This window comes from Stegastes partitus, unplaced genomic scaffold (genome assembly GCF_000690725.1).
Source record: "Stegastes partitus isolate 25-593 unplaced genomic scaffold, Stegastes_partitus-1.0.2 Scaffold346, whole genome shotgun sequence".
Lineage (NCBI taxonomy): Eukaryota > Metazoa > Chordata > Actinopteri > Pomacentridae > Stegastes > Stegastes partitus.
The window spans coordinates 306,947-333,463 of NW_007578077.1; the positions used below are offsets into that span (position 1 = coordinate 306,947).

A 26,517-nucleotide genomic window follows, 5' to 3' on the forward strand; every position below is an offset into this window, starting at 1 on the left:
GACATTCCTGATGCTGGTCAAACATCAGTGGGATGGCTTCATAAAAAAACTAGATTTAACATACAAATATTTACTATTTATCACGGCCACATTTAAACATCAGCCAGCCACTTAAAGCTAACGGTGCAGAAAACCTTGTAGTCTATGGACATTAATTTTTAATTTAAAAAGTCTGCTGTTCTACTGATGGAGAAGAAAACTATTCGTCTCCTGCAGAAATAATTCTTTCCAACAATTAATAAAAATCTGTGCTTCTGTTCATGTATTTGCAGTTATATGATGTATTGTTTTTGATTTTTTGTGTTTATTGCTTGTTGGATAATTTATTTAACTGCTGTGACGACAACTAAACTGACTGTAACTTGATTTTAATGGAGTTTTCTTGGATATTTACAAGAGTATTTTTCATAATTTTCAATGAATTCTACCTTAACACTGTAAGATATTGTCAAAATATAAATATCTAGTAATATTACTCATATTTCTTGTTTATTTTATGTTTAAAATAGTGCAAAAACCTTTATTAAAAACGAGACACATACAGATATCATGGGTTATTAATAATACATTAACCTTGACTTGTCATATTATAACATGTAATATCTGTTATGCTGCATTGTTCTGTTCATTTCAGATGAATTTCGACAGTAAATCTTTAGTATATTTATAAAAACTTTTTTCAAAATGAGTATTTATTATTATCGCTGATATTAATCAAGCAGCGTAATATTTTCATAAAGGAAAAACACATATTTGAGATATAACTGATATTCATCACGCACCACTTCAAACTAACAGCACATCAAACTTTCTAGTGCATCGACTTGATTTATATTTAATTATTCTATCCTATAAATATAAAATACGCTCTGGCTGCATTGTTCATCTACCACAGAAATAATTTATTTTAATATCTAGATTTTTAAAAAAGTATTTCAGGTAATATAATATGTCATATGCAATATATAGTTTTCTATGTGCTTTTTTATGATTAAGACTAATTTATCAAACTGCTGTGACTGATGCTCCAATAAATGTGAAATATTAATGAAGCTTTATTTGGTGTAATATAACATGTAATGCTGCAACCTTCTTGATTTGGAGGTAATTTTTTAACAATAAACGATCTAAGCAGACTTATCATCATGTCAGTTATAATATAATGAGCTGCTGTGATTAACGTCTTCTACATTCTAGTCAAACTTCCTCCACATATGCTCACTCCTCTGTCTGCTCAGGTTTTTTTTCCCCTCCTTGGTGCAATCTGTTGCTGCTCGGCTTGTAAACGTTGCGGTAAGCTGCCGCTATCCCTTGCTGACCACTTCAAAACGACTTTATCTCACGGGATGGTTGAAAATTACTCCTGATCCCTTTTCCCTGCAACTGCCAAGCGGATATCTTCTTGATGGGGTTACATTCAACCATTACACGTACCCCTTTGCTCAATGAAAAACCTGTCACAAAATGGCGGAGACGTACGTTAGCAGACCCCATTTTGAGGAATTGACACTAGACAGCGGAAAAGTGCGGTGTCCTTGCGTGTGGTTTGCAAACTAGTGCTCTTTTTTTTTGCAAACAAACTGCGGCACACCGGAGCTCACCTCACGCCTGTTTGGACTCCCCACCCGTCAACCCAATTCTGGGCTAACGAGTCGCTCGTGCGCTAGCCTCGTTAGCTTTAGCAAGGAAAATTAACTCGAAGCTGCGCCGAGCTGTTTGCGTTTATCCACTTCGTATCTCACGACAAGTGGAAGTTTATTTACTGTACGTGATATTGCGAGTTAATAATGAGCATTTTTCCCAGAGGAAATGCTGGTTTTGAGCGAGCCGGTGGGACGCTAGCTTAACAGGGCGACGGCGTCCTACTTTAGCGCGTTAGGTTACAATCCCTTATTATCGCTGCTAACGTTGCTAACAAGGTTACCTTAGAGCGTGAGCGGCTCGTGTAGAAGAACGCGTGTGGATGTAGTCTTTTAGCTGTAAGACACATTAAACCAGTTCAACTTTTTTAGAACGGAATTAATTTAAACCGGCAGTTTAAGGCACGCTCGCGCTGTAGCTAACAAGCTAGCTGCCGTGTGTGCGTGCGTTCGTTCACTGTCACGCATTCGTAGCTAATGTTGCTACTTTAGCGCTGCGTGTTTTTGATAAATATGTAGCTACACAGTAAAACGACTAAATGTGTTGTTTTTCTTCTTGATGCTACCCCTGCTAGCGGTGCAGCTACTGTCTGTACTGTGCTTGTGTGTGTGCTGGCAAAGATAAAGATGCGCTATCAGTGAAATCCACCTTTGTGTTTGCGGAACAGAGAGAGTTCACCGTTTAGGGCTGAAACGTTCACAAATATGATAACAGCGTACTGGCAAAGAGGGAAAGATTCGTTTTTTTATTATCATAACTTAGTGAATGTCCCTACCAGGTATTTCATTTAATCTCCACTGTAGCTAATCCACTACAGCCACATTGCTATTCATACCTCAGAAATGATTCCAAGTGGGGCTTCGGTTGCATATTAAGTTATAAAATGAAATTAGTTAATGGATTTCAGCTTGGTTAATAGTTGATGTCATGAATGATCTTCCAGAAAATGGCCTATTTATCCTGATGCATATGGATGGGCATATAGTAAAGTGCTTCCCCTGGATTATTTAATTATTTCCAAATAAATCAATGCTGCGATTCAGTTTTGCATAAAATGCGATAGCGTATGTGTTGGGGAGAAGGATTTCTCTTCATCTGAGGTATTTAATGTAGTTACATGCATAACAAATCTTTAAATAAATCAGTGAGACACTCTGCAGATTGGTTTTATTCTCTTGCAGGGTTTGCCTTGTGGCACTTATTCCTCAGTTACAGGAGATGTGTTTGTGCTCATTGTGGAATTTCAGTGATGAAAAACTTTACAAGCAGCAAAACACTTTCCTCGAAAACACGGCTGAGTCCTAGGATTTGATAGTTGAAAAGAATCCCTCGTGAGATTTCATGTTTTTTGGTCTAAACCTTACGTCACAGCTGTCATGAGCAGCTTGGAAATGCTCAGAAGAAACCTCTGAAATCAATAATCATAGCGCAGGTGGAAAAAGGTTCATCCAGCAGATTGTCATTATGAACACCAGAGTCGCCAAATAAGTATCAAACACATCCCCAGAGGCATCCATCAATAAAACATCCTGCAGAATAAATGAACCCGACATTTATTGTTTCATATTATGAATGAATGCCATAACGGTGCACATGTGGGGAAATCTATGGGCCGAATCTGTTAACAAAAGCAAACTGAACTTAAAAACCCTGCCCTTCATCCATCCAGTCCTACTGCATTTATGAGGTGATGAATGGTGTGCAGCGACTGTGAATGTGCACTTGAAAGCTCTGCAGACAGTTATGCCATCAGCACAGCAGCCCTCATCCGATGTGACAGACAGGCCTCTCATGGCATATGGTGCAAACGGGGGCAGTAAGCCCAAGCTGCCTCCAAGCACCCACACAAAGGATCCCAGTGGGGCGCTAACTGCATGTAACGTCCTTACACCTCCCTGCTCCCTGCGGCCTCCACCTCTTGAGGTTTACAGTCCGGACTAGCAGGGTGGGGGGGCCGGCGAGTTATTTGGTGGAAAAGGGCTCCATCTTCTGGCAGTCAGGCGTCACGTCTGAACGATGGTATGGATTCACCTCATTGCCTCAGGAACATATTGTACTTGGAGGGATCAGTTGAGAGATTTTAAACTGGTAATAGTCACAGTTGGGGCGAGATGCATGCTGGGAGGGGAGGGGAGGGAGCAGTGGGTGGTGGCGAGGCATCCAGACGGAAGTTAGTGCGGCACAGTTGATACTGGCGATGAAAAAGTTGATCTGGATGGATCTTATTTAGCAGTTTTAAGCCAGTTGAGTATTACTTGTGCATAAGGTTGTGGTGGATTTAATGTTAACACAGCAAATGAGTTAGTTTGCTCCATAGTAAACAGTTTAATCTCACAAGTAGACCAGCAGTTTACAATGCCTGTCCTGAGGTGGGTCATGGTGCAGAGACTCGAAACCTATTAGGAAAATGCAAACAAAACTACACATAACGCAATGAAACATTCAAATGACTATTATAATACAGTAAAAACATCCAGTCATCCATGACTGATCCATCAATTAAAAGCAGTTTTATTTATAAATAGGACATACAGTCGTCCTCAAATGTATTCATACCTTCCATTAAAGAAAAAGCAGAATTCACAAAAGTCACTCAAATAACTAGAAACTGAAAACAGTAATAATAAAAGAAAATGTGTTGAATTATAATTTAGTGAAATGAGACATTGCTTTTGAATTATGGTTGAAAAGAATAATTAAAAAAAACAAAACTGTCCCGGACAAATTAGAGCCCTTTGCTGATGAGCAGTGAGATCTACATACCTGTCAACAGGTGCAGAAGTCTGATTGAGAGTTACAGAAAACACTTGATTGCAGTGATCGGCTCAAAGGGTCGTTCAGCTAAATATTAGTTTACAGGTCCCATCATGCTTGTTTTTTTCTCTCTTTTTTTGGTGTTTTTAAAAAAATATATATATATATTTCTGTTGAACCACAATTCAAAAGCAATGCCATGATTTTCCTAATTTTATTTATTTATTATTACTTTTGTCAGTTTCAACTTGTTTCAGTGACAGCTGTTTATTTCCTTCTTTAATGGGGTATGAATAAATCTGAGGACGACTGTATTTGTTGCCTACGTGTGAACATCACACCAGGAGCTTTAACATTTAACCTGTGATGCATCAGATAGTGACTCTAAATTCCACAAACATTTCAAATCTTGATCATCACAGTCTTTCCACATAAAAAGCAAACAGATTTGAGAACAGTTACCACCTGACTCCTTTAAAAGCAGCACATTTTTTAAAAAATGTACAGTAACCTGAGTACATTTAATAAAGCCCTGCAAAATGTCTTTTTATACATTGAATATTTTCCTGTGGTTAACCTTGGGGGTACAGAGGGGGTGGGTGACTTTTTCCCTGCATTTTTGTACCCTCGTAACTTTTTATGTAGAGGACATTGAGCCATTAAATAGTCGAGGCTGAGAAGCACATTTGAGTTCTGCTAAAAACTGCAAACTCATCGATCCATTCCAGATGTCACCATCTAAAGCCAAAACTTCATTTTTGTTCATCATGATTTTTTTCTATAACCAACTTTGAGCATCAATAAAATGGAATATATCATAGTTTCAAAAGCTAAACTGCACCAGTTTAATGTCTAGACGCAGAGTAACAGAAACAAGCATCATTACCCTGTTGGTCTCAGCTGTTGTCTGATAATTCAATGATGATATCTTTAAAATGTACATTTTGGGTAAAATTTTAAAGGTCATAGCACCATAAGGAATAGGTGGTTGTTCAATATAAGTTATGGAATCTAAAATAAATCTCAGTTTTACTTACACTTTGATACCCAGCTCATCTTCCAGCCATGCTTCCTTCTGTGTCAAAATAAACTGCTAATATTGGCATATACACATACTGACATCTGTGAAATGTAAAATATGAGATTGTTTGATGATTCAATGAATTAAAACCATTTCAAATTGCAGCACCATCATTTTCCTACCCCTGTAGAGAAGATACCACACCATCACTGTCCATTTACAGTCTGATGTCATGTCAGCAGCCCTCCTGGGCGGCAGTGGCCTCCCCCAGCAGGACCATACATCTCGCCACACTTCAAAAAATTACTCAGAAACACCTCAAAGAACACAGCTGAAAATCCAAGCTGCTGACCGGGTCCCCAAACGCCCCACATCACAATCCCATCAATCATCCACGGGACACTCTGGAACAAGTCCAATTCACAGAGGCCCCACTCCAAAACCCACAGGACCCAAAGCATCCACTGCCAATGTCCTGGTGCCAGACACCACAGAACACCGCCTGAGACACTCTGGACTGACTGAGAATCTACTCAAACATTAAAATACTCTATTGCATGTAAAAGTCCTCCATGAGATAGATAGATAGATAGATAGATAGATAGATAGATAGATAGATAGATAGATAGATAGATAGATAGATAGATAGATAGATAGATAGATAAAACTTTATTGATCCTTTTGGTAGAACCTCAGGGAAATTGTTGAAACCCTACCTAATTAAAAGCACAACTATTAGCAGCAACTTGTAAAGTAATAAAGTAGAAGTGTTTGCTGGTTTAGTCCATCTGACTGATGACTCATATATGAATGTAATGAAGTAGACGGTGCAATATTTCACTCTGAAATGTGTTGGAGTAGAAGTATAAAGCACCACAAAATGAAAATATTTAAGTAACAGTACAGTCTTGAATAAATGTACCTCGATACCACTGAGGCAATGTTTACATACAAGTTGTTCTCTATTGTCATCACTAGATGGCACCTTGGTTTCATGGTTTGTTGTTAGTTCAGTGTAAAGTTGCATTGATGGGATATTGTTAGTTCTTAAAATATTTATGAGTATGTTGAAGTTGGCTGCAAGGTGGCGCAAGATGGTTAACACTGTTGCCTCGCAGCAAGAAGGTCGCCGGTTCACATCCCGGTGGGGGAACCGGGGATCTTTCTGTGTGGAGTCTCCATGTTCTCCCCGTGTAGCGTGGGTTCTCTCCGGGTTCTCTGGCTTCCTCCCAAAAACATGTTGAGGTTAATTGGTGATTCTAAATTGTCCGTAGGTGTGAATGTGAGTGTGCTTGGTTGTCTGTCTCTAAGTGTAGCCCTGTGATAGACTGGTGACCTGTCCAGGGTGTCTCCTGCCTTCACCCTGAGTCAGCTGGGATAGACTCCAGCCCCCCATGACCCCAGTGAGGATTAAGGTGTATAGATAGTGGATGGGTGGGTACTTATATATTGCTAATAAGAACAATGACAGAATAATTCTATGACAAATGTAAGTAAACAAACTGCAGGCGCTGCAGAAAGAGGTTCATTTAATGACATGTACTTCTGTTATTTAAATGTATTTACATAACTTTTTATCTTATTTTCTACCATAACTAACAGTGCCACAAAAAACTAAAAGCTCTCGTCAAATGAGGCCGTCTAACGAGCTCAGAGGGGAATTCAGAGGAAGCTGCTATAGATCTGTGACCTCAGGGCCCAAACGCCTCCTGTCACATGGAGCTGGTTGAAACCACCACTATAACCTTTAACAGTGTGCTGTATACAAACAGAAGCCTCTCGTAAGTATTGTCTTCTTCGAAGACCGTCAAGAGAATCTGGAGAGTGTAGTTATGACTGTAAACCTGTGATAGTAACAACATTCATGGAGTCATCACAGCTGGCATTAGAAGCACTAGAGGGCAGCACAGCACATCAGCTGACCTCTGAGACTCACTGAGAAGGTTCAACTCAAGTTTCTGTTCATTACAGTCCAGTGCACACACACTGGCTTCTTCAGTCAGTGCTACTGATGAGACCTCAGTCTGGAGGCAGCCATGTGATGGACTTTTTTGATGTTTTTTAAAAGACATACTTGCTTCAAAAGCTCCCTTAATCATTTCATGTGGTGGGCACCATCTTGAAAGGTTGGATGATGTTATTTGAGGAAAACAGCAGCAGTGAAACAAGCATTCAGATCCTTTTTAAAGTGAAAGTATAAATACAGTAATGCAAAGGAACCCTATGACAAGTCAAAGTTCTGCTTGAAAAATCATTTGCGAGTAAAAGTACCAAGTAAAGTAGTTTAAATATTGAAGTAAAAGTCCTGGTTCGGTCCCTTTGACTGATGTACCACTAGATCTGAAGCATCAGCGTGTCAGCAGCATGCCACTAGTTTATGTCCAGGCCTGAGGGCTCATCACATGATAAATGAGAGGAAAGAAGATGGAAACAAAGTTCTGATTCAGTTTTTTCTGTAATGTTTTGCTGAAATATTGCATCCTTTGAACCCTGAAATGAATAAGTTTAGAGGAAAAAGCCTGTTAACAACTCACGCATCAGAAATGTGACTCACACTGGTTCTTGTAAAAGTCCTCAAAAGGTTTAATATCACAGGTTTACTCTTAAACTATGAGTCGTTATTTAAAAGCTTGTTCTGTTATTCGTTGTTTAAAATCTTCATCTTGGAAGTAAAGCTGTCTAATAAATGTAGTGGAGTAGAAAGTACAATATTTCTCTTTGAACTGTGAGGAGTGTGCAAGCATGAAGTAGCAGAAAATAGAAAGTTATGCTTAAGTATAATACTTGAGTAAATGTACTTAGTTACTTTCCACCACTAGAGGACACTAAACTGTATAGTTCCCTGTTTTTTATTTTTTAATGAAGCCCTGCGAGGAAACATGTATCTCTTCTCCAGTTTATCAGCCTGCAACAGGAGCAGCAGCTTCATTTTAATATTTTAATAAACTTGTAGGAACATTTGTTTTTGAGCTTTCCTCCGCTGATGTTCATTATCCTTTAAAAAAGAAATTTGAAACCAAAATCTAGTCAACTTTTTATGCAAGACAGTAATCAGTAGTTAGACTTATTAGTAGTTCACCTGCAGTTGTCGTTGATGATGAGAACAAGTTTTCCTCCGTCTTCTCTGCATGTGGCCAAGGACTTAGTTTGGTATTCAGACGTAAGAGTTTTAAGGCTTAAGAGCAACAACATGCAGCCGTAACATGCTCCATTAAATACAGCAGAGCCGGGATGATTCTTTTTTTAAAACACTTGTCCATTTATTAATCAAAATGACAAAAAAGGTAGCTGGAACAGGAGACACAATCGACAGAATCAACATTCAAATTGTGACCAACACAGAGGTTTCTGTAAAGTGCCAAACAAGAAAAAAGCCTCACTGATAATATACGATATCATCTCACGCACACACACACGTACACAAACACCACCACATAGAAAACTAGATTTTTAATACGCACAAAAACTTAGAAACCATATAAAATGAGTCTATACCAAGTAGATTCTGCTCTAAAATGATGTGGGCCGCTGCAGGGCCTCGAGTGTTGTGTTAGAAGAAGAGGCGTTTGATCAGTAGTTCATCTGAGATTCTGGCTTTTCTCTAAAGTCATGAGTGCTCGTACACACTGTGCAATTTTTAACCGTAAAAACCATTTAACCCGCCACCCCCACCCCTCCATCAGCTAATACATTCTAATGCCGCTCAGAAATAAGCTTTCTGATGAAGGCACACGACAGGGAGGCGTGTTCGCAGTGACACCGCCTCCCACCTAGATATCGTTTATACAAAAAAAAAACAACAAATCAGACGGATCTGACTGTCCTCCAGTGGAAAGTTTGTTCTCACTGGGGGGAAAAAAAGTAAATCAGAAACCACGTTCCACTTCACACCTTTGGTAACCTGCTGGAGAAAACAGGATAGAAGCTGCTTTTCCTTGGTTTCCTCCGTGAATAAAAACAGACCTGCATCCTGTAACCTCAGTGTATTTACTAAGTCATGACTGTGTCCTAGTGTGGAGTTAAAAAAATAAAGCTGAGGTTAGTATTTGAACATGATTTTTTTTTTTTCGACAAAACTTCTATTCTTTGTTGTTTAAAACTCAGTTAGCACAAATCATTTGTAACGGCTGTACATGTAACACAGGAGAAAATGTAAACATTGTGCAAGTCGTAGTGTTAATGGGGTACATGGATATGACGCCTCCACAGAGGCCACTGGATCACCACAAAGACGAAACAAACATCTTTGACCCTTTTGGATTAAAACATAGAAAATAAAAGACTATTAAATAACATACAAAAATCAACAAAAATATAATTGTAGACAAAAAAAAAGAAAAAAAAAAAAGAAAACATGGTCAAAAATGACGAGCTTGTTCATGAGGATCAGTCTGAGCTCCAACAAGTGCTGGTTTGTGGTAGAAGCTGAGTCACCAGCCGGCTGGTTTTGGTGAAGCCTTCTGGGCGTGCTCCGTTACGTCCTCTGCCTCCGCCTGCTGTTCATTTCAAAGTAAGGGTCCTCACTCTTGCCCTTGGGCTGCGGGATCTTCTTGGTGACGCTGGGCTCGGTTTTAACGGCTCTGACGTTGGGGCTGGTTTTCAGTGGGGCCAGACCTGGAGCTACTTCAGGCTTTAGAGTCGACTTTACGGGGTTAGCTGTGGTGGCTTGTTTTCGCCCCACCCTCTGTGCTGTGGCCGGTGTTTTCTGATTGGCTTTGCTGGCGGCAGACGGGCCTATGTTTGCCCCTGGGACCCGCCCGGGGACAAGAGCAGTACCTCGTGAAGGGACAGCGGCTACCTTGCTTGGGGCCGGCCCCTTCGTTTTGGCTGTGGCCTCTTTGCCCTTTGGCAGGGAGCAGGCAGGTTTTGCGAGTGCTGGGGAGGCGGTCCTTGAGCTGGGGGTGGTGGTCCGGGTCTGCGGAGCAGTTGTCGCTGCTGCTCTGGGCGTTGGCGTCGCTGCAGCTCTTGTGGCCGTCCTCACTCGCCTGGCTGCCTCTAGACGGAGGCGCGAGGCTGGGGAGCCAGGGCGGCGCTGTGCGAGGCGAGAGCGCTGGCTGGCGCCCGTTGGGGGTCGAGCATCTTTAGGGGTTGGCGCCCGCGTTGGTGCGGTGACGGGGCGAGGCACGGAGGAGGAGGTAGGGGAGGTGCAGGGGCTGGAGGGTTTGGGGCATTTGGATGAGGGCTCGGGGCAGACGGGGCTCCTCGGCTGGGAGGCGACGCCATGTGGTGACGGTCGGAGCTTGAGTTTGGAGGCGGGGTTTGGATCTACAGGGGCGGCTGATGGAGCTGCTGCTGGCGTCACAGCTCGACGTGGGACACCCTGACACCCGGGGCTGGGAGTCTGTCTGGAGCCTCCCACTGGTGTGGTGGGCAGAGACGAGGAGCCTTTGGTGGTGATGGGCAGGGGGAGCTGGGTGGGCTTCCTGGGGGAGGAGGAAGGCGTCATCTGAAAGTTCTTCTTCGGCCCAGAGATGGAACCTTTCCTGGGCAGCGTGGGCGTGCAGGCCGGGGAGGCGTTGTAGGACCGACACGTCTGAGCCACGGTGGTCACGGACATTTGCTTACAGGCTGAAGAAGAGGAAGTTGACGAGGTGGAGGAGGAGGAAGAGGATGAGGAGGAGGAGATGAGATTGTTGACGGCGGCGAGGGGGTCCATGTCAGGAGGAGGAGGCGGAGCTGCATTGCTGTGGTGACCACCCAGACCTGGGGGGCCTTTCTGAAAGGCCAGAATCTTCTGCTCCAGAGTGGTGAACTGCAGCACTCGCAGCGGGTCGTATTTCATCAGGAAACCACGCAGAGTGTCCCAGCCGCCGCCAACTCGCACCATCACATGTTTACCGTGGAGCATCTGTGAAGAGCGAACGATGATTTTAAATTCAAATACACTAAGTTTCAACGGAATTACACTTTAAAAAACGGCCTAAAAATGCTGGTGAAGGCATTAAAGGTAGTTTTGAGAAACGTAAAACATCTTTAGAGACATTCACAAAAACACAACACATGTATAATGTGGTTTTAATGTCTTACAGAACAAGGTAATACTTCCGCCCTCCTCCATCACTCATCTTCACTTTGCCAATTTATACATCAACAGTGACAGATCCCATTAAATTCTAAAAATAGCTGCAGAGATACAGATGAGGCCGTCTGTCCTAAATCTTGGCACCGTAATTATGATGTAATTATGATGTAATCCACACACGCAATCCACCACTCCCACATAATGAGCTTACATGTGTCCAATCGCAGCCACCAGTGATGCAGTTAGGACTAATGCAACTGCCAGGACACACACTCAGCCTGTGTGCCAGTGTGTGTCCTACGATGCATCTTTATTAGCACATAAACGCGGTGTTTACAGTTGTGTATACTGTAATGAGCAGCTTCTAGTTTCTACAGGGTCAAGACAGTAAAAGTAAAAGACAGTGAGCGCTGCTGCTTTTTGTACTTCGCCAACCCTGCCTGCCTCTCTGCAGAGTGTGACTGTACTCACCCGAATAAAGATGGTCTTATCTCCCAGTCTGTAGCGTCCCTCAGACAGGTACTCAATAGAAACTCTGTTGGAGCAGTTGCAGGGCGGGTCGTCCATGCCGTGCTCCTGCACACAGGATGAAATAACAGAGGACAGTTAGAACAGAGTCCAGTATTCTGCCTGACATTTACAGAAGATATTTCAGTGTCACCTCAAATGGAAAACAAAGCAATTAAATTAAAAGATCCCATGGAGTTGCTAGCTGAGTGCTGCTTCATTCCTCATAGTTACATGTTTCCTATAAAGCCAGAGGCTATGGAGACCATCTCCTCCATAAAGTCCATTCTGCTCCCACTGGTCAGCTCCACAGATCTGAGCAGGAACATTCTGCATCAGCTCTGGCAGCGTTTTTGTAGCCAGTGATGCCAACTATGAGCTCTACATTGAAAACAGTCACGATTTCTTCAAATATGTGAACGCCAGCCATTTTCTTCCAAACCAAGGCTTAAAAAATGATAGTTTGGATGATTTAAAGTGGGGTTCTATGAGGTACACATCCATCATCAGTGTATACCCTATAGCAGATTGTGGTTGGTAAGTTGCTACATCATATTCAAAGCAGCCAAACTCCTGTTAATGTTTGACTTGTGTTTTATTTCTATTATAATTATAATGTAGTATACTTCCCATTGGAGAACAAGTCAGCACTTTTTAAAAACATCTTCAAAACTACTTTGTGGTCATGGCTGGACCAGATATTGCCATGTAGGCGACATGTACTGCAAGTCACATCATGAAAACACTTTAACACAGAATTTGTTTGCATGGGAACTTGAAGGACCTCCAATTCTTGCTCCTGGATACGTGAGCAATAATGCAATTACACCCGGTGGATTCAGTGGGTGTAACTGAAGTCAGACATGGCTCGTTCCAGTTTCCCTCCCAAGATGAGACACAATGACGAGGTGATGAATTAACTGACACTTGCAATATTTACTATCAACAGCATTAAATGTATAAGAGCAGACATGTTTGGGAATACATACGCTAGATTGTGGATGCTTTTATCCGATATGACTTCCACTTCAATGAGTGCAGCTATTTTTAGCTCAGCTGTCTATTTTGAATGCAACGATCAGCCCTGACAGTGTCAGTGGTGGTTAACCAGTGAACCAGATGGAGGAACAAACCCGCCTACAAGAACCTCCATCAGTGATGATTTACAAACTCGTTGAACTACAGTCAGTTGATGATATGGACCATTTAAACTGAAAACCCATCGCTTTGTGCACAACGGCATGCATCTGCACGCTGGAGGTCACGTGTGACAGCGAGTCACAGGGCGCCGGCAGAGCGTCACATGGTCAGCTGTGATGTGTCATGCACCCTGTGGGGCGCCAGTGAAGCGGCAAGAGCCGCCGCCTGACGCCATCTTGGCTCCGCTTCAACTGGGTCGCACATGTACTACCTATGTGCTGCTAACGTGATCAGCTATACCCGGTCTGCACTTTCCATCTTTGATGTGAGATCACATGCAAACCCACTGTATAGATGAAGAAGTTCTCATTTTGCTCATGTGTTTGGCTTTATGGATGCAGCGAGCGCCATCAGCTAATTTAAGGTTAGACGACACGTGTTTTCGTGGCAAGTTCAAGGAGAGGAAGGCCATTCTCGTGCAACGCTTTTTGCCTCCAGGTGTAAAGTGTCATATTATGTCAGTTTAACCTGTGTGGTGTTAGTTTCCTGTTCATATGTTCAACCTGTCAGTTTAAACTCACCCCGGGCTGGTAGAGGCCGCCATGCTGGCAGCACACGCTGAAGGTTTTGACAGCTGGAGGTGGCTCCTCTGTCAGCAGCAGAGTCTCCTCCAACTCGATCTCCTTCTCCAGCTTCACCAGCACAGGAGGCTCCACTCCGTACCTGTTTCAATAGCAATGAAATGTTATTCCAATCTTAAACTGGCTCTGAATGATGAACAGCGTGAAGTGCCCTCTGTGTTCACAGACTTACTTGGAGACGATGCGGCCGATCTCCAGCAGACAGAGACAAACCTGGCGAGGCTCCTTGTGCAGCACTGAGGCAGAAGACACGTCAATTAACAGGCTGACTGTTGGTTAAAATTATCCAAAGAAGCAGCTGCTGCCACCTCTGCTCTCTTTAGACAGAGCACAGCAGACAGAGCAGGAGGGACGACGTGTGACCAAATTCACGTGTTAAACTTAAAAACGTGACATTATGAGCACGTTAGATAAAGTTAATTATTCCCTGAGGGGATGTTGGTGATTCATGCAGAAGAGGACAGAGGTTTGGGACGGAGAGCACAACTTTAGAAACACTCAAGGGGATAAACAAAAAAACATATATTTAAGCACAGAATCTATGTGTTCGTGCTTTGCTAGCTTTGCTGAAACAGCAGTTGAATGGATTTCTTTACAAATCGGCTCAATCCTGTATTTTGGAGAGCAATTACTTGCAGTGAAGTGATTCCCCATAGAGAGTACTCAGGGTGATTGGTCTCTTCAACAGATCCTATTAAATCATTAAGAAGTAAGGCTTAAACAACAGAGTCGGCTCCGCAGATCTTATTTTATTAGAAGCTTACACATGAGATCTACTGTTTTATACCATTAACATCCTCAATATGAAGCCCAACATTAATGGGCTACAGAGTTGGATTAGGTGGCAGTGGTATGTACAAATCTGGTCTACATCTGAGTAAAAATGTTTAAAACCCAGCTAAAAGAAGGCAGGGTCCTGTGCAGCATTAAACTGTCTTGGACTCTAGTGCTCGCTAAAGAAATAAAATCTTTCAAGGGAAAAAAGGGAGTTTTTTTTCCCCTGATGGGTACACAGCATCCAAGGACAGGCAGGGAAACTCATCATACCATTTGTAAAGCTTTTAAATCCAAAAGCATGACTTGGCTGACAGTAAAGCAGGTGTAAGGACGTTATTTGGACACATAGTTGTACTTCAATCTGGAATAAACGATTTACCAGTTGAAAGAACTTCATTCTTGCCTCCTTGTATAAAACAGACGCTGAATGCAGAGTCCTTCAGTTTGGTAGCAGCTTCTGCCTTCAGTACTGAGAACGGCTACCTGCTTATTTCAGAGGGATTGTGATAAATTATCTAAAGCTTTGGCACAGCACCAACAGCCATTTAATGGGTCACTTTGAATTCTGATAGTAACTCAGTCCTGATTCGGAAATGTGTTACGAGGAAAGCGCTGCCAGGTCACTTCAACCAAAAGCAAACAATGTTATTGTTTCCAAAACTCTAAGGTCGTGTCTACTCAGTTTTTTTTCAGACAACTGATTCAAACTTCAAGTTGCTGTACATGAACTGAGTAAAAGAAGCTCAGTTGCATCTAGATGGATAAACAGTTAAGGTATGAAAGGATGCATCTGCTCTACAGCTTTAGTGATGTGTATTGCAGCTGTTTACCGAGGCCCTCTGACTCAAACAGGTACGTCTCCTCCACGCCGATGTGTCGACACCAGGCCAGGAAGTTGGCGGTGTTGTCGCGAGCAAAGAAGGAACCCGGAGAGGCGTCCCGCTTGCATGCAACCTTCCTTGTGGGAAAGAGCTGTCAAGAAAAAACAGATAATAAAATCAGTTATCATCCTGCTAAATCTGTGTGTGGACAAATGAGAGGAACTTAGCACTGAGGTAAAATAGGTGAAAATGTTACAGAACATTTATTCAGGTTGAGCGTATAGACAGGGTTCCCTGCAATGCAATCGATAGTGAGATCTATGCACGAGTGGGGAAAGAGCTTATGTGTCTTAAATGTCGCCCACATGGACTGAGTGTGCAGCATGAACCAGGATAATTAGCAAACTATTGAACCTTAACACCCAGACATCCAGGAGGCCATGGCAGTAGCATAAACACAGCCTGGTTAAGTACAAAGAAAAGTCTGTAGCATTTCATTGACAAAATTAACCAAATATATAAAGCAAAAGTCAGAGATGTGTCAATCCTGTGACCTGCAGATTTCTCTTGCACACGTGAGCATGAAACGCTGCCCTTCGTATGATCGTCCGAGTCTATTTTCATCGCTGCCGTCTGACTCACCTTGCCGAGCGCAGAGGGGCAGCTCTGGGCGATTTTGGTCTGCAGCACACCGATAAGCTGGCAGAGCTTCACGCCGTTATTCAGCTCCTCCATGAAAAACTCGGCTCTCACCTCGTCTCCTGCAAAAATAAATGAAACCATAATGAATACAGTGTACAGGCAGGAGCCACGTTCAAGAAAGTTTGTCTTGCTTAATTTTGATATGTTCAAGGTTAAAACTACTGAAGAAAGTTGTTTTTTTCCGTCTGAGGCTTCTTTTTTTGCAAGACAGCACACTGACAAACATCAGCTCTTCAACAGGAGGCTCTTCAAGGACTTACAGCGCTCCCACGACCTCTTATGATAAATCACTGCCTTAGGGAGCGCCACAAAGGCCACAGAGGGAACAAAATCCACAATAACATCACACTAAGTGACAAAGATTGTTCCACAAAAGTTTACTTCCCACCCAACAACAATCGACCCCCGAGGCTTGAAACCCTATCCACTGCACGCCACCTGTTTCTGCAGCATCCGGCCCCTCGCGATTGATGATCGGAGTGCTTTAACAGTTTAAAAAGTCTAAAAACATGAGATACAGGTCATCGCGGTCACTGTGCCAATAACTCATGTTGAGTGTTTCGTACCTGCCCACATTCCTCATGAGAAAAACTAAATGTCTGCTTCTTAAAGAAACGGATTCAGCAGTCAACAATAGAGTCAGTTTCCAGTCAGCTTCAATGTCCTCACTGCTCCATTGTATGCTACGGGACAATAGATGTCAGTATAATGGTAGAGACTGATGAAATGAGGGATTTTGTTCCACTACCGTTTCTGTGGTTTACTAAGCGCTGGTTGGAAATAGCAGCATCCAAATCCAATTACATGGCGAGGCCCGTGTCAATTGTGATCCAGTATTTTCCTCGCCTGGAGGGGCAAACTGTTGGCATGCAACGCTCAAGTGTTGATGCACATATTAACAGGTTTGGACACATGGACACTGTTGTGTAACACACTTGGACAAGGGTAGTTAAAATTTTCAGATTTAATTTAAAGTGTCGAAGCAATATTGGTCACCCAAAGTAAGACAAAACTATCTCAGCTGGCACGCACTGCTTCTTACCCAGCATGCCGGTGAGCCAGATGGCCAGGTCCTCCTGCATGGGCACCAGGGTGGCTTCATGTCGCACCGCCAGCCACTGGTCGTACTGGAAGACGTCGGCAAGGCCGGGGCCGTGCCGCTGTGCTAACGGGCTGCGAGGGCTCCTGGGGCTCAGCAAGGGGGCGTCGAACTTCTCACCGAACCACACCTGGACGCAAGAAGAGAGTAAATTAGAGTGAGATTAAATGTCAAATTTACATTCATATACAAAGAAAGCTATCCTTACATCTCATGAGCAGTTAGAGTCAAGATCGGGGTTTTTTTGGGCAGAAAGAAAGGTAGAAATACGAGGAACTAAGAGGATAGTAACATTTATACGATTTACATCATTTCAAAGGATTAGAAACATAAACGGAAATCCCAGCAGGATGTTAGAGCAGATTAGAGCGACTGTCCACTTATTGAGACGTCTGCTAATCTGATGCGAGCGCTGCCGTCTCTAGTGATGGTTTTAAACATCTGACTATAAAAAACCAGGCTGTCATTTTGGGAAACACAAATATTAGCCTCGAGTTAGACAAAAGACGGATATTAAATGTGGTTTAAATCACAAATCTGTTTTGGATTGCATCACAGTCAGGCATCAGCAAAACAATAATAAAGTGGACTGTTGTTCACATGCTCAGTTCATGTGAACGCACATCTGCTTTCTATCTCGTCCCTGCAACTCCGCCTCGAGATTGAAGGGATTATTCCTCACTGAGACATGTTCTCAGTGGTTTGTTTATCTGCAAACAGGATTACAAAAATCTATCGATCCGAATATCATCAATCTTTATTGAAAGGTGGCCAATTAAACTCTGGTGCAGATCTAGATCACTTTGTTTAAAACTGGCCTCGATGCTCTCGGAGTGCTCTTCTAGTTACTTTAAAAAGCAAGAGTGGCAGTAAAAGTGTTATTATTATCACCTATGTTCTTTTTGTCTTCTCTGTTACCATTTTAAACTGTGCAGCACTTTGGTTCGACTATTGTTTTTAAATGTGCTTTGTAAAAACATGTGACTTTGACCAGCAAAACATTGGAGATTAAAGTAATTATTTGGCATTACAGTTTGCCTAGGGATGTAAGAAACATATCTGGTTCCTGATAAAACACTCAAATCATATCCAGAACTCAGTACACAGTTCCACCCAAGACATACTTGTGTAGGTGTTGGCAAATAAGATGTAGATTGGAGAGTAGAGTTAAGCAGCTGTCTGGTGGAGATAACGTCGTACAGCGATACTTTATATTACAAAAAAAAGTAATCGTTCACCTTCCACCTTTTATAAGATCGCTGCTCATGCAACATATAGCAGCTATGAGGTTCTCAGCTTACACGGCTGAAGGATTTGAATTTAAATTCTGATGAGATCATTTCCACTGCCAACTGGTTTAAAAAGTGAAGTTCAAGGAAAGTTCATACACCATTAGATACTTAACTGCTTTTATTTGACCCCCGTTCGCTTTCATTAAATGGTTTTATTACAAGATAATTGGTGCTGGAACTGTAAAAGGCGTGGAAGCACCTTTATCCATTCAGCCTGCTCTCTAGTTCTGAGATAATACACCAACAGAGGAGTGGCTGGGTATACCGGTGCCTGAATCAGTTCAACTTTGCCTCTTTGGGAACAGATCACGTTTACTTAAGATTTCCAAATCAGCATTAGGTCAAACAAGTTTTTATCTCAGCTGCTGTGGTTATCCTTCATTACTGGAAAAGCAGAACTAGACCTGAACACAGCGAGCCGAGGACGCCAATGACAGGCAACATGTCTCATGAGTTAAAGAGCTTGTATAACTGTAAAGAATCCAATTTGCATGTCTGGAATCTGTTTTTCTGTTTCATAAGGCAGAAAATATGTTATAGGAGTTAAACAGTGCACACGGAGAACGCCTTCTATGTGTCATATCCAGTGAGGTATGTTAATGATCATATCAGACAGATTTCTTTTTCAGTGAATAAAGTGAAAGGAGGAGGCTTTTGTTTTAGATTTGGCTGTGCCACAGGGACTTTGTTTTTGTTTCCAACTTTATGGCTAAAATGGGTCATGTTGAGGACTGGTACTGTGCTAACAGACTAGTGAATGCTGCAGAGATGATGCTGTCATTTTGTTTGCGCCGTGCCATTTTAGTTCTTGTGATTTATGTCTAATTTATATGTGTGCGTTTGTCCTTAAATTCATTTTCAGTTAATGTGCCTGCTGACCTGTAGGTGGGGATCCATGCAGATACGACTCTTATGTCTGTTTGTCTTGTTAGTTTTAAGCACAAAGACAAGAAACGAGGCTCGACAAGAAGTCTTGCGAAGACTGAGCCATCAACCCCTGTAAACCTGCAACTTGTTGTACAACTTCTTTAAAAAGATAATTGTAGATGTTTTTTTTCAATATTTTGGAGCCAGTTGAGCAGTTCCCCACGTTTTCAGTCTATTTATTAAAGTAAACGAACCGGCTGCTTGCTATGGAAACAAACTTAATGAAACATCACTTTCAGCAAGACAGAAAAAAGCTGATTTTACTAAATATATATTTGTTTTAAACCTTCATCTGAGACCTGCCTCGTCTTAGAAAGTCAAATATGCAGTTTTAATTAATACAGCACTGACAGATTCATGCACTGTGCCATAGAACATAAAATTAGATGTTTTCAATACTTAACTGCTGTCAAAAGTGTCTCTTTCCTACTTCAGGGCTCAGGTTTTTGTTATGCAGACAAGCAAAGAAAACACTATCTGTTCAGCGAGGCACCGTGTGATAAGCCCGAGCATGTCTCAGTCAGCACAAAGTCAGTGAAAACACAGCACCACATGACTGGGCAAATCTACACGTCGTCTTCTGGAAGACACGGATTAATAAATATAGGTTAGGAGTTATTCCACCGCTCGCTCTCTGCAAGGACACACCGCAGCATTATCATACCCTAGTTAGCATTTAGCCTTGCGCTTAGCAAATATGAGAGGAATTTGTGTGAGCCATCCATGCAGAGAGGACGCGTCGGGGATGCCGTCACACCGCACTTCGTTTCTCTGCTCTACTGGAGATCACAGCGAACACGGCGCTCTGCGACGGAGCCACTTGGCTTTGGGAACCACTGAGGTTTACTCTGTTTTAAAGTCATGCAGAATCATTTCTACCCCCAACACCCAACCGTCGGATTACATTTCTTTTCCTCCATGAATTTTATTGCTAACTAAAAAGGCACTGTTACATTTATTTTCCCTAAAATCCAAGGAAAAAAACAACAGAGTACTGTTGCACTTGACTGCTTAAATGGGTGTCTAGCTGTAGTTCAAAGTCTTGGGCTCAGTGCCTGAAGCGAGCTGCTGATCCCTGCTGTTGACGCCAACGTCCCATCATATCCATCTCTACTGTCACACACTCTTTCCAATCATTCTTCAGCTCTGTAGTGTGTTTTCCACTGATGAGTCACTTAATCTTTGATATAAAAAAAAGAGGAAATGGAAAAGAATCAGTGTTTTTGTTTTCACCGCCACCATAAAAGTTAATCAAACTGTGATGAGTGAGAGTTATTTACTAAACTGTACATGGCATTATCCTGAATTTAACTCTTGGCTGTTTGAGCGTTTCCACTTAAGAGGCACAAAAATGACAAAACAAAAGCTTCCACTTCCCGAACATGATTCATATTTACAAAAAGGCTGCGTGTGTTGTTTTCTCTCCAAGTGTTTAGTTGTTTACACGCAACAGGAGGGGAAATGGAGAAACCAGCAGCAGATGTGCAGCATGACGACTTGTCCAGACATTACATAAGTCACTTCTGGATGAACCCCTCCCTCCCCTCGCCTTTCTCTTCCCGTCCAGTTTGTTGACATCTGCTTAAGATACAGCCTTTAATCTTTGTGTCCATCACATGTCATTGAGCAGTAATGGGGACGTTGTGCTGAAAGGGTTATTGTGCTTACGACAGGGCCGAGTCTTGTTGAGGACTTGAATTTATCGTGTTAGCTCGTCCTCCATGCAGGAAGCCTTCTGGGCAGTGAAACAGAGAGGCCAGTATGCAGAGATCTTCTTCTGCTGATGCTCTGAAGATACAGCTCAGGATTGTCTGTGTGATGCAGCTTTAATGTTGCACTGAATTGCGATTATTTTTGCGACAATGTCCAACTGCATGGAAGAAATCTCTTCATTTAACTGAATCTATGCTACGAAAATGAGTTGAGGACAAATCAGAGGAGTGATAATGAATCTAGAGTCATTAGGACTGTGTGAAGCGGTCTTAAACCCTAACCTTTAATGTAAATCTGTCAGTTCAATGGGAGAAGCCAAACAGAACATGTTAATATTTCAAGCGGATTAATAGCAAACCATGAAAACTTAGTAGACTCTGCTCTATTCACAGGCCACATTTTAACTTCAAGGTCCTGCTCCAGTGATTTAGAGCTGCACTTCCATTAAACTGAGGGATTCTCCAGAGACAGACTCATCAGAGCAGCAGAGGCCCAGACATCCTGACGTTAAACCCCCAGAATGGGTCAAAAAGCTTCAACAACACCAGATCCTACATTTCCCACAATGCAGCTCAACATTATTTTTTTTTTTAAGTTATTTTTTGGCCTTTGTGCCTTTATTGATAGTGCAGTGAGAGAGAGACAGGAAAGTAGGGGAGAAGAATGGGGAGAGGACATGTGGGAAAGAGCCATGAGCGGGATTTGAACTCATGACCTCCACATCGGGACTGTAGCCCTAAACATGAGACGCCAGCTCAACCAGGTGAGCCACAGTGGCGCCCCAAGCTCAACATTATCTTTAAATCAGAGTCGCTATGCTTCTTAAATTCCTACTTTTTCCAAACCTCCGACTTTTAAAAAAACACAGACTTCCAGTAAATATTTTCAAACCTCGAGTTTTGGCTTTAAATGTTGGAGTGTTCCCTCCAGAACCACAAGACTCCCCATAAAAGGTAAACTTGACCTCATGTGTGAAATCAGTGGAATGCCCCTTTAGGATTCAACTCCATGCAATTTTGATTTATTTCACTTGCTTAAATTTAATTGTCAGGTGAAACATTCACCTTCCAAAGGATTAGCGACATGAAAGAAATGTTTAGAATAGCCGTCAACATGGACGTCAGCGTCTGAGGAAAGTGTTTTTAGCACCATGCTCGTCCTCATCAGGGATTATGGGAGACGGCTGGTGAACACTCGTAAAAAAAAAAAAAAAAATGGGAGAAGGAGGCAGAAACACCTGATGGTCCAAACGGAAACGGCTGTCACACATCGATAGACACACACACATTGCGTAACAGAGATCAGAAGGGCGGGCTGCCTGTGGCGCTCTGCAGGGCCACAACAACATCGTATGTTGGTTTCTCCACATCCGGCTAATTGGAGAATAGGGCAGCGTAGTGTAACGTTTACAAGTTACGTAACGATGCCGATTAGAAGAGGCGCCTGAACAGTGGGGATAATCCAACCTCGTCCTCTGACCACTTACAGACTTACGGTGAGCGTTCAGGTTGTACGAATATCGTGAAGTTAAATCTGCATCGGACCCAGTATTGGGGCATTCTCAGTTAATCTTTTCTTCCTTTCACCACCTTTGACCTCATTAGGTGCAGGAATGTGGGTTGGTAATCCAGCACAGAAATGCAAAATACTGGAGATTTTAAGCCTGTAAGTTAGCAATTACTCCTTAGCGGTTTCTGATGCTCTTAACTTGAGCCACTTACGCTGCGGGTTAATCAGCTCCCTGAAACAATAGTCAATAGCAGGAAGGTCAAAGGGAAAAGCTACACGTACTAAAATATTCTAAAAACACCAGGATTTCTCGTAATATAATAATTCCTGTGACTACGATCGTTACTTGGTATTTTGAGCTTCTTTCATATTATATAAGCTTTTCTCATGACGGCATCAAATGGTCACATTATTACAAACCCTTTTATGTTTTTTTATGTTTCTGCCTCATGTTTATGACGCCTGTAGGCAACAAACCTAAATAAAGAACCATCACTATCTGGTAAAAGTTATATTTTGATCAAGTAAAATCACTTGTTTCCCGCTTTTTTTTTTCTAAAGCTTCCCATGGCTTGGTTTTTGACCTTTAACCCTTCAGGATCAGAACTATCCCGGAGCTGTTTGGTTAGGCCGGGCTGAACTAACAAGGTCACACTGTTCTTTTCAAATACGAAGCACTACTTGGGCTTTCTGTTTGGTCAGTTTCATCGCAGATATTTGTAACGCTGGGAACAAAAAAGCCGCCGTAGCCTTTGTTTTAATGCAGGATTTCAGGAAAGCTAAAAAAAAAAGTGGGAAGACACGTGAGAGCGCTGCAGCTCTAGAAGAGACTTGACATTTGTCAGTCTAAATCTGGGTGATTATTGTCTTTCTTTGAATTTTGCTCTTTATGTCTGTTTTTCGTGGCCATCCCTGCTGATGCTAACTGCACAGCTCCTCTGTTGAGTATAAACACTAACAAACCCAGCACACACTGTTTGTAGTCACTGTTTGGAACAACAAATATAAAGGCTGTACCACCAACAGATCAAAGCATACATGCATTACAAACTGATAGTCAAATTAAAGCTGCACATCTCCGCGCTTTTAGTTGACAAATGAGTTGATAATTTGGTTCACTGTCACCGCTCTCATCAGCATCATTTTGAAATACGACAAGCAGCTGTTTTCAGTTTTACAATATGACAAACACGCTGTTAACTAGCGACACAGCACCAATAATGTGAAGACAGAGTGAAGATGTTGGACCATTTAGCAGCTTAAGTTTTTTCTCAAGAGATGGTGGAGACCAAAACTGAGCTAAAAAGAGGAAGAATTGTGCAAACCCATGCTAATGTGTCTCCAGTTTACTACCTATTTGCTAACATTAGCCTTATTATCTTGTAATTGAGGGGATAAAATGTCATGGTTTGTCTTACTTCTCTTACTTAAAGTGGCCCAACTAGTTAAGCATTCATTGTGGTTTGTTAAGTTAGGATTGCTACACAGGTAATGGGAGTAGACAGCCATGCCTCAGTGGCACTGACCACTGATGTACTGCTGCCTTTTGCTTTATATATCTGATCTGAGGGCTCATATGTTGGGAAATGCCAAAATAATACGGCCAAGTTCAAAACAAGGATATTTTTAGCTTTGGTGTGAGTTTTAACCCCCAGCGTCTATCACAAAAGATTTTTGAGGCACGAAAAACAACCCTGCAGACTTCAGATTTTACTGTAGCCTTTATAGATGAGCGCATATGCTACTTATACTTCCATGAGCGCATACATCTTCAGCATGGCTGGGCAGAGCAGTCAGAGTGTGACCAGTTATCCAATGTGACTGTGCTCTACATGGGCAGTGAAGCTCTGAGCTGAGCTTAGGAAGTAGCTGCAGCGTTACAGTGTGCAGCATCATCACAGCCTGACACGGATCAATGTCCTCACAGGGTGCCTTTGATAACACACAATATCAGGACTAAATAAAACATCAGCCACTTTGTACGAGTTTTCTCTGTGTTCTCACACACATGAACTGAGTAAATATGTCCACACGTGACAGACAAATGTGGGATTACTTTACTGCATATGCTTCTTTTTAGGAGACGGCAATTAGAAAACCACAGCTATTGTTGTTTCTGCTTTAAGTGAGAATGAGTGTTGAAAGCACCTCAATAAAAACAAGGCTTAACTGAAAGAGAAATAATTAAAAACAGCAACAAGGGCTTGCAAAATAATCATTCACTGAAATGTAAACTGCTCTTATCCACTTTTAGAAAAGACAGAAACAACTTTGGGGAAATACAAGGCTGCCTGCGGAGACATGTGCTCCATAAATCAATCTGAATATCGCCTGACACGACCAACCTTCAAAGTATCGTTATCTTTGGCGTTAATCTGGCGCGACTGAAGCTGCAGCATCCAACCGCACTTTATCAACAACTCTGTCGAGACTCTTCGCAGCCTCATCAACACATCGGCATCGGTCTGAGAGGTTTCCTGCCACATGTTATGTGCATACCACTGGGATACATATTTTGCATATCCACAATCCAAGAGTGGAGGAGAGAGCCAGGACTTTCCAAACCAGATGACAGAGGAAGGCAAGGAGGTGCTGCCATGTGACAAATTTGTAACACGATACGTTTGTTGTTTTGGGTTTTGGGATGGCTAACGCTTCGTTGCTGGGAGGGGAAGGGGAAAAGAAAAAAAAAGTGTTGTGCGTTCCACCCACTCCCTCTAAAAAATGTGCAGAGAAACTCCTCGGGGTCCGAGCCGTGGAACGTCAGACATGCATAACAAAAACAAGACGGCATGCTGCAACACAGGTGGGCTCGCCGCAGTTGTTGAGGAGGAGACAGATGTCTGCAGTTCTTTATTTAATCTGGATAACTCTGGCAACATCTTCCTCAGTTTGGCACACAGATGGTGTTGGTGACTCACTGCTTGGACACTCAGAATGGTTGTGAGTGGCCTAAAGAGGGCACTACAACAAGCACCCAGAGTCAAGTTCAGCCCTACAGCAACGTAGACAAGCGGCACTGTGTACAGGCATGTAGCTGTACATGATGTTCTGCCTCAAGGCCAAAATGTGGACAGGTTTGGGTAAAAAAAGTGATGTAGTTCTTCACCAATAGTGTACAATTTTAACAAGATCTGCAAACACTGATGTGATCTTCAACTTGATTGTCTGACGGGCTAAATTTCCCCTCTGACCAATCAAAGTACAACCAATCCCAGTTAACTGGTGATGAGCTTACCTGGATGCCAGTCTGGACAGCCATGACTGATCACAGATGGTTTACTTCTTCATTCTGTGGAAAAACCAGACAGACAAACAAATCATCAAAATGTCAGCCGGACCATCGTGTTACAGTTTGGAGAGTGTGAACAAAAAAGTTCAGGGAGCTGCATTGATGTTCCTGAAAACTGGCCATCAAGATGTACGTCGTATCAGATTATGGGTGAACCAGGTAGTTTTAAAGGAACAGTTCACCATTTTGGCTCTTGCAGAGAATAACATGAGAAAGTCATGAGTTTATGCATTAGATACAGAGCTATAGGGGAATAGTGTATCTCCAAAGACGGGAAGCAAACGGAACACATACATGCTGCAACTATTTCTTAGGAAACAACGGGTGTGACTGGTGGAGTCGTGTTGTCACCTTTGAGTTGTCAGACACCAGCAAAAATGCAGCACAAACGTGTCGACTGGATGGATAAGCTAAGAAATAGTTCCACCATGCCACTCGCTCTGAGACCACAAGGTTTCCTTCTGTTTGTGTACAGACTAAACAAACGGGACACTTGTTTATTTGTGAACACCACAGGTCCCGTCAGGCCGATTTTTAAACTTTAGAAAAGCCTTCAAGATTAGTGCTTTTCCCCTGCTTGCTAGGCCAAGCCATCACTCCTCACTCCAGCTTTATCCTCAACACACAGAAATGAGAGCGGTAGTGGAGAATGTCAAACT

The 26,517-nt window shown here is 42.4% G+C and overlaps 1 protein-coding gene across 2 annotated transcripts in view; it reads right to left on the reverse strand.

The window, feature by feature from the left end:
- Nucleotides 1-8,651: 8,651 nt before the first annotated feature.
- gas2l3 (growth arrest-specific 2 like 3) overlaps nt 8,652-26,517 on the reverse strand; it is a 31,740-nt gene continuing 13,874 nt past the window's right edge. For both annotated transcript variants that reach the window (XM_008284114.1, XM_008284113.1), the window contains exons 2-9: nt 25,805-25,858; nt 17,069-17,255; nt 15,967-16,085; nt 15,334-15,475; nt 13,899-13,962; nt 13,667-13,808; nt 11,910-12,014; nt 8,652-11,264 (exon numbers count right to left, since the gene is read on the reverse strand). In XM_008284114.1, the coding sequence (XP_008282336.1) occupies nt 9,891-11,264; nt 11,910-12,014; nt 13,667-13,808; nt 13,899-13,962; nt 15,334-15,475; nt 15,967-16,085; nt 17,069-17,255; nt 25,805-25,828 (2,157 nt within the window). In that variant the 5' untranslated portion in view covers nt 25,829-25,858 and the 3' untranslated portion in view covers nt 8,652-9,890. The remainder of the gene's footprint in view (nt 11,265-11,909; nt 12,015-13,666; nt 13,809-13,898; nt 13,963-15,333; nt 15,476-15,966; nt 16,086-17,068; nt 17,256-25,804; nt 25,859-26,517) is intronic.